Source organism: Sesamum indicum, linkage group LG15 (genome assembly GCF_000512975.1).
Source record: "Sesamum indicum cultivar Zhongzhi No. 13 linkage group LG15, S_indicum_v1.0, whole genome shotgun sequence".
Classification (NCBI taxonomy): Eukaryota; Viridiplantae; Streptophyta; class Magnoliopsida; order Lamiales; family Pedaliaceae; genus Sesamum; species Sesamum indicum.
Window position 1 is genome coordinate 3,829,651 of NC_026159.1, and position 8,862 is coordinate 3,838,512.

At 35.6% G+C, this 8,862-nt stretch overlaps 2 protein-coding genes across 4 annotated transcripts in view; one reads left to right on the forward strand and one right to left on the reverse strand.

The window, feature by feature from the left end:
- LOC105177775 (ribonuclease III domain-containing protein RNC1, chloroplastic) lies at positions 1,650-6,473 on the forward strand. Its single transcript, XM_011101024.2, has 5 exons — positions 1,650-2,617; positions 3,931-4,135; positions 4,855-5,055; positions 5,633-5,719; positions 5,892-6,473. The coding sequence occupies exons 1-5, from the start codon at positions 1,845-1,847 to the stop codon at positions 6,207-6,209; spliced, it is 1,584 nt and encodes a 527-aa protein (XP_011099326.1). The 5' UTR covers positions 1,650-1,844; the 3' UTR covers positions 6,210-6,473.
- Positions 6,436-8,862, reverse strand: part of LOC105177773 — a 4,901-nt gene continuing 2,474 nt past the window's right edge. For all 3 annotated transcript variants that reach the window (XM_011101023.2, XM_011101022.2, XM_011101021.2), the window contains exons 4-7: positions 8,660-8,820; positions 7,927-7,954; positions 7,620-7,725; positions 6,436-6,756 (exon numbers count right to left, since the gene is read on the reverse strand). In XM_011101023.2, coding sequence (XP_011099325.1) covers positions 6,675-6,756; positions 7,620-7,725; positions 7,927-7,954; positions 8,660-8,820 — 377 coding nt within the window. In that variant the 3' untranslated portion in view covers positions 6,436-6,674. The remainder of the gene's footprint in view (positions 6,757-7,619; positions 7,726-7,926; positions 7,955-8,659; positions 8,821-8,862) is intronic.

Below are 8,862 nucleotides of genomic sequence, written 5' to 3' on the forward strand. Positions count from 1 at the left end.
TTAAAAATATTAATTTACTAGCGCACAAAAGAAATAAAAATAAGAAAATACATCAAAATACTAATATAAACTTAAAAACTATATATACATATATATATATATATGAAAGAGTAAATATCATGAAATTATAAATAAAAATTAGTAATCTTATTGAATTAGAATTCTTTTAAAAAGAATTCAAAATGAGTGAATTCAACTTATTAATTTTATTTTAATATAGATTAATGGTGAAAAAAAATTATTTTGAAATTATACTTTCACATACTTGTTATTTTTACCATAGTATACTGATATAAAACAATGCTAATAATAAGTGCATGAGTGAATATTCTAAAAGAAGAAGAATAATATTTTATGATAGAAAAATAGAATCAGAAACTGTAGATTTTATAAACTATTTCAAAATATATATATATATATATATATAATAAGCACATCAAAGGCCAAATTGATTACATGAATTAATTTCTTAATTATATTTCTTTAATTTATTTATGTATTAATTTTTAAAATAAATTGTATAAGGAACTAAAGTATATAAAATTTAAATTTGTTTATTTTTAATGATATAATATAGGTAAAAATACCAATAAATACGATTGAAATAACTGAAGTTAGAGATTATATAGTGTAGATAATATTACAATAAATAAGAGGGTGTAAATATAATTATGTAAAAAGGAATCATATTTCTGCACCTAACATAAGACGGAAACCAACGAATGAAAGGCTGTCATTATGACCTACAGCTTTATTTGATTCCTCAATACGACAATTGTGTCTGCAGAAAAATGTGCATATCTATATCATCAAAATGGCCATCTTATCTTTGTTGCCAAACCCATTTTTACATGTTTTACAGTAATGGATTTATGTTGTCCAATTGAACAAGATATAATCATGTGTTTAGAATTGTCTTAACATTGCAGTTAATAAAAGAGTCCAAAAATTCATGTACTTTATGTGAAATTTGATTGACCCGTCGTTAGAATGTCTCGTTTGTAACAATGTGTAAAATCTACAAAATGTTCCGTCCAAGATAGACATTTAATGTAGTAGCTAGTATTATGTTATTTTCTATGTTTAGAAAAGAGCATGTATGGTAAGTTGATGTTGGAGGATTGTTGCAGGATCAAGTTTAAAATAGTCCTAAAATGTGGGACTAATTCTGCAATTTTGCTTATAAGAAAACAATGATAAAGAAACTAAGCAGTGGGCAATGGGTATAGAAATAGGGTGAATGGTGTTGTGTTGAGCTAAATAACATGATTGTGGTCCAATAAGATAGCAGCTGCTCCTCATTATCACTCAAAATATTACTAGTTCAAATAAAATACTAACTAACAAAATCATCCTCAGTGAAAAGGAAAAAAAAGTATGAGAAACTAATACTATAAATTTTCTTTTAAGAGGATGAAAATTGATTTCTTAATTTCCAATATGTAACCTATTTTTCAAATCAACAATTGCTATTCCTTCCATATAAAAATATCGTGTAATTAGTATTATTATTATTGTTTTGTAATTGAATAGACCTCTGGAGTCGTGCAACTTATACTCTCTTTGATTCTAAAACGCTTTTCCAATAGTGAGAGCGGTCTCGCGCTTTTAAGGGAAGGAAAATCTGCATTACTCAAAACACTCGCCTTTCGGCTTTCAGTATTTCAGCGACCTTTTCACAAAAATCCAGTTTTGTCCCCTTATCCCCAAAGCTCCGCGGCAGAAGAACCCTGCAAAAACCTCTTCAATGGCTTCCCAATTCAGAATCATTTTGCTATAAAATCTCACTTCACTATCTTATCTTCAAGAAACCCACTAAAAGTATCTCATTTTTCATCTTTCAGATGGAGCTATATTCATCTTTTCTATCACACTCCACACCAGACCTATCCTTCTCCTCCTCACTCTCACCCTTCCCTTTTCAAACCCACCTCAAACTCCCCAAAATCCTATCAAATTTCAACATTTTAGCAGTAGCAGTCGACCCAAAAGAGCTCCCCCAAAACAGCCCCCAAAGACTCTTGAAAGAGCTAGCAGAGCGCAAGAAAGTAGTTTCGCCCAAGAAAAAGGCACCCCCGAAGAGATTCATCCTCAAACCTCCACTGGATGATGCAAAACTAGCTGAAAGATTCCTCAACAGCCCCCAGTTGTCATTGAAATCGTTTCCTTTGTTGAGTTCTTGCCTGCCGTCGTCACGGTTAAACAATGCTGATAAAACCTGGATGGATGAGTATTTGCTTGAGGCGAAACAGGCTTTGGGGTACCCTCTGGAGCCTTCAGAGAGTTACGGTGATGACAATCCAGCTAAGCAATTCGATACATTGCTGTATTTGGCATTTCAGCACCCGCATTGTGAGAGGACTAATGCGCGGCATGTGAGGTCGGGGCATTCACGGTTGTGGTTCTTGGGGCAGTATGTGCTGGAGATGGCATTGTGTGATTTCTTCTTGCAGCGATATCCAAGGGAATCCCCTGGGCCGATGAGGGAGAGGGTTTATGCTCTCATAGGGAAGAGGTTTTTGCCCAAGTGGATCAAAGCTGCTAGCTTGCAGAATTTGATTTTTCAGTATGATGATATGGACAAGCTCATTAGAAAAGATCGAGAGCCACCGGTGAAGTATGTCCTGGTCCTTGTTTGATCTTTGAAGTTGATTTAATTCACATGCTTATTTGGCATTCTTGTTGTTCTAAAATTTTGGTAATTACTATGCATTGCAATTACTTAATCACATTCCTGAAGTGGATGAAAAGGGGAGACAACATTCTCCAGACCAAAGTGATAGAATTGAGTGTTGGTTCCATAGGAAGTTCAAGTTTTCGAAAACCTAAAAAGATGTGAAACAAATTCTTTCTACTTGAAGTTCGCATAAGCAGATTTATTTTACATAGAACAATCTAGATTTAGAAACAGTATATGATATTGGCTTTTGTCTTTGTGGTTTAATCATCATAATCTTTTGTTATAAAATGTGATTGTTGACCTCTGAATAATTCTACAATGTTTTTGGTAGCTGAATGTTTAATGATGACTTTTGACCACAAATACACGTTCTACAATGTTTCTGTTCTGTATGATACCTAGTCTATGCCCCCTAAACTTTCAGAAGCACTGGGTACACTCTTCTCTGGAGAAATCTGACATTGAATATGGTTTCATCAGCTTCTTACTATACAAAGCTAATTTGAACAAAATGTACAGTGAACAAAAAGAAAGAACTGGAAGATTCCAATTTATGCTTTCCTTTAGTGATTTTTAAAAGTTGACATGGTGTGACATGAATTCAACAAAATAAGAAAGCTGCTTGAGTAGTGGACCCTTGACTCAAGTTATGTGAATGTTTCTGAAGGCTGTTTAACTGAACTAGGTCTGGGGAATCTGCTTTATCATTGCTTTAGCATTGCCCACAGGAACCCATATGGAATTCATAGAGATGATGTGAAGCACTTTCTTGGCAGTATGATTTCCGTTATAATTAGATGTGTATTCTAGATGTCTCATACATAGCCCAGCACTGCAAGGAGAGAAGAGAATGTATTCACTTCTGGCTCTCCCTACGTCTGAAAAAAGAAAACTCATAATATGCTAAAAATAATAATAAAATCTTGAGATCTATTAGCATATCTTAGTTGCAAGATTCTGTGATAGAAATAAATAGAATAGGTGTTACTTATGGATTTGTGTAAGATAGTCTCCTCCATCCAATTAGTCTAATTTGTGTACTTAAGCTGTAATCTTCCATATACGCTGCGAGTTTCTTTGAGTTTTCTGCTTCGGTTACCTCATCTTTGGTCCACCACATTCTATGAACCTACAAGTTAGTTTAATTACAAGCATTGCATATTGAATCATATGTAGTATTAGGTCTTTTGATGTAGTTCACTGGTAATAATCCTTGGGCACTGACACCTGCTGGTAATATATTCTGGTAGATCTGTGTTCTGGGCCCTTTTTGGGGCAATCTATTTGTGCTTTGGCATGCCAGAAGTATATCGTGTTCTTTTTGAAGTATTTGGAATGGACCCAGAGGCTGAAGATTGCCAGCCTAAACTGAGGAGACAGCTTGAGGATGTAGACTATGTTTCTGTTGAGTTTGAGAGCCGAAAACTGAATTGGCAAGATGTTGCTGCTTATAAGGTATTTATGTTTTTATTTTTCTGATAAGTTGACCAGTAATTGCATTTTTTTCATTTAATATTCTAATTAGAAAATATTAGGAGGTTTTCTCTGGAATTCTTTTCAGGCAACACCCTAGTTTTTACCCTTTTTCTTTTGTTGCAAAGTATTCCTTTTATTAATATCTGTTTGACCCAATTCTCTCATTTTATTTTGCCTTTTCTCCTTTTAATTCTAATGAGGTAAGTCTCCCCTAAATGGAAATTTTTATTCCTGTAAGATCTGAAATAGCCTTTTTTTTTTTAAAATTGCAAAGATGTAGCAGAAAGTGGAATCATATTTAACATTTGAAATATGGTGGTCACGTATCAGACATGAATATTAATGTCCTTAAATTGTGCCCTAGCGAATGTGGCAAATAACATGAGACAGTATACATACTCATTATGAATGATTTGAACAAATGATTTTTCCTTCATGCCACATCATGAAAACTTTTACATCTCAAGGCTTCGACATCATTCTGGAATTATATCTTGAGAATACTCTACACGGGGTCCCATGTTCATATTCTTGTGAACACAATTAGGGTTCTGCCGACTGTGGCAGGAGAGGAGATTAAGTCAGTACTTGACATATTTGCTAGCCGTGCATAGTTTTGTTAAACATGGATTTCGAATGCAATTTAATTGTACTTAAGAAGATGGGTATCAACTTATAGATGCAATGATGTTTGACAGCCTCCAGAAGACGCTCTCTTTGCTCATCCTAGACTTTTCAGAGCATGTGTTCCACCTGGAATGCATCGCTTCCGTGGAAATATATGGGATTATGATAGTAGACCTCAAGTCATGAAAACACTTGGATACCCCTTGCCTATGGTGGATAGGATTCCTGAGATCACTGAAGCCAGGAATATCGAGCTTGGACTAGGGCTGCAGGTATTTTATACAGCTTTTACTCTTTTTGACTTTCTGCAGAACTCTCCAATTGTTTGGAGAAAGTATGTTAAATTTGCCTGGCTACAGCTTGCTTAACTGTGAATTAGACTTTTGAATTATATAGCTTCTTGTTCCTCCCATTGTACTTGGTCCACCACAACTTTTGTTTGCTCATTCAGCATCTTACCATTTCTTTCATTCCTCTGTCAACCTCTCTGTAAAATTCAATTCAGTCGACGCCACCCCTCCCTCTTTCTATCTTTTCGTCTGTTCATGTGTTTATTTTGCTCAAAACTCAGGTTTGTTTATTCTTCTGCATTTCACCTAATTATTCTTTCTGCTGGCTTTGGCATATAACATGATTGCATTATTGTACTTCCATAATTACAAAATATTGCATAAGTTTTGGTACCTTGAATTGGTGTGGTGTGGGCCTGGGCCTGGGCCTGGGCATGGATGTGGATGTGGGGATGTGGAAAGAGAGACAGGCATAGTCGAGGCTTTATTTTCTTCGGCACATGCACCATATGTTTTCCGTCTAACAGTATTTCCTCTTTTATACTTGGATGCGATACAGCTCTGTTTCCTGCACCCATCAAAATACAAGTTTGAACATCCACGATTTTGTTTTGAGCGTCTGGAATATGTGGGTCAAAAGATTCAGGTACCTTTTTGAGCTTAGCAACTGGTTATGCCTCTCTTTACAAATGCTGTAGCTTGATTCTTGATTAAATTTTCTCAGCTTTTTTAGCTACATGCTTTAGAATGGCAGCAGAAAGTTTTAAAACATGGGGACAAATATTACCAATATGACTAGGCTTGCTGATCTTGGGCAGGACCTTGTAATGGCCGAGAGGCTACTCATGAAGCATCTAGATGCTCCTGGAAGGTGGTTACAAGAGAAGCACCGCCGGGTGTTAATGAACAAGTTCTGTGGAAAGTACTTGAGGGAGAAATATCTCCATCGCTTCATCATTTACAGCGAGCAGGTGCAAGATGCATATGAGCACAACCGAAGGTTGAGAAATCCAGCAACAACCTCTGTTCAACAAGCCATTCATGGGCTTGCATATGCTGTTTATGGGAAGCCGGATGTTAGGCGCCTCATGTTTGAGGTTTTTGACTTTGAACAGATCCAGCCTAAGGTTGTATAAAGATCAAAGTTCACCACATGATATATTCAACATCCACAGGATATATGAAACATCTGCATAGTGATATACCCTAGTATGATGAGGAGCAGATAGTTTGTACAGGTTATATATTTATAATGTTGGTGGAGAATTCTAATTTGTGTAAACTATCCACATTCTATGCGTGTAGAAGATCAGTGATCAATATTTGCTCATGGTAATGCACATCTCTAAAGTCATTGGCGAATGATCAAGAATCAGGAATAAATGAAGTTTCCTTATTTACATGATTGTTATATACAGGTATGACAACTCAGACCTGTTTTGTTCAATTTCTACTGATGGAAAGCGCACAGCTTGATAAACTATTTACAGGATTAGAAAAACTAAAACAAACCAATCGTGTCAACAACTATGGACATGCTAGTATGGCATCCACAGTAGTCAAATCCAACCATCAGGCTCTTCACAAGCAACTGATGCACTTCACAATAGCTTTGATATAACAAGACATGAAGTCCAGAATGCTGTAGAGGCAGCACGAAATACTGCAGGGTTTTGATATATTCTGCTCCACACAGAAAATCAAATTATCAAAAATATACAGACTGATCAAATGTTAAAGAAATCAAATATCGCTGTATCTAAAAATCTGGAAGAATGCTTAAAACTGCTGTCAAGCACTAAACAAAACCAAAAATGTCCAATTAAATAGAATGACAAACAATTGCCCAGAAGTATTGAAACTGATATTTATGTTTTATTATCACTCAGGCATGTATGAATATCTTAAATTGCAAAGCAAGCTACTGATGGGCTTAACTGTCCTAGGCCTCTTCCCTTTTCAGGAATTGAAGAAAGCTGTTCCAAAGGTAGCATATTTGCAGACCTGGTCTTGGATTTCATCAGGTTAATTATAGCAGAAATCATGAGTAGAAACTTCTAGGAACCATGGTCATAGCAAGAAACGGTATCAATGAGGAGATAAAACACTTGCATGCTTCTGAGAGCATTAACAAAGAAACATGAGCACAACAGCTAGTGACCAGTGCCCTAAAGGGCTTTGCTTTAATATTTTTCAGTATGAAATAACAAACATCAAATTTTCCCAGATCGTAGTCAAAGGTAAAAGTTTATAGTCTTGAATGACCTTGTGCATGCTGATTGAGCACATAACCTAAAGAATTCTAATGGTTAACTTTAATTACCATGATCACAAGCATTTGTCTAATGGCATTCAGAAAACATCGATGTTCAAATTTATGTTAGTTCAAGCCGTAGCTTCACATTGTCTGATCACCCTCATCATAGGAAAATACGGGTTTCACATATGCAACAAAAGCAAGTCCTAATACACATCGAATATGAGTTTTAGCGACCTGTAACTAAACAAACTTCCGAAGATATCCTAATTTGTTTAAGATAGCTCACCCCATGGCTGTAGTTCCCCAGGATGCTATGTTGTAAATTACTCTGCTTCCATCCCATGCCTTCCGAAGCTTACCCTTCTTTTTGACAGAGAATGTCTTGCTTAGAGCTGAGACAAAATTCCAAGAGGTCAAATCTCTTATGCTCCATCTCCACCACAAATAACCATGAAAGTCATAAAAGAATGAATAAGCTAGCTGGTTGAATGAGAAATTAATACAAGTTCTTGCTCCACCTTAAGAATATGATAAAACCAAAAAGAAAAAAAAAAGAACACCAAGAGGAAAAAGGAGAAATAGTTTGAACCTACCTGCTTGAAGCTGGTTTGGTGTCAAGTGCTGCAAAACAAAGCAACAAACATGTCAAGGAAAAGTGAAGTGAATTGGGCTTACATAAATTAAATACTCATTCTTGATTTCATATTAGCAGGAAGTCTCAGAACTAGAGACAAATATGATACTAGAAACTAATTGGATCAGAGGCACATTTGAGCAACTCCAGTACTGGACAACCACTAACATTTTGAATTAGAAAGCTGCTAGGATTATTTTATTAAGAATCAAACAAAAGTTGTTTGATCTTTCAACAGTTAGTGTCGCACGTGGCTTATTTGCTTAGAGAAAATAGTTTCTCAAGACCATGCTATTACCTAAATAATCGTAGAGATATCTACATTAAATCCACCCATAAACTAGGGCCCTGAAAAGATCTACATTAGGAAGACATTAAATAATTTATAGGACAAAAATTTCATCTCATTCTTAATTCTACATCATAAAAACTGTGTAACCTGATAGGCATGCTTCCTATTTGTGCCATGTTGCGGATAAAGGGCAAGGACTTTCGGCTATATGTTTCATATAATTCATGGAATGGTGCAGTAAACTCAGGAACTTCAAAATTCAATGCTCTAGCAAATAAGTAATATGCAAGAAACTAAACATTATTAAAAATAGGTCCTAGTACATTCTCTACCACTCTTGTGGTCGTAATAGTCTTGAGAAGTCTCCACTCAAACAAGCATCAAGGAAAATTACGCAGACCTTAGTTTGTTCGAGGGACAACAGATATGCAGCCATGAAGAATGCTATACCCTCTATTATATCTTCTTGCTGAACTAAAACATAATCTTCTGCTTCTAAGTCAACATCTCCACCTCCCCAAAGATCATTTTTGCTGACCATGTCCCAGGAATTGCCTTCCTCTGCATCATAGGACACATAACAAGCTATCATCACAATATAGT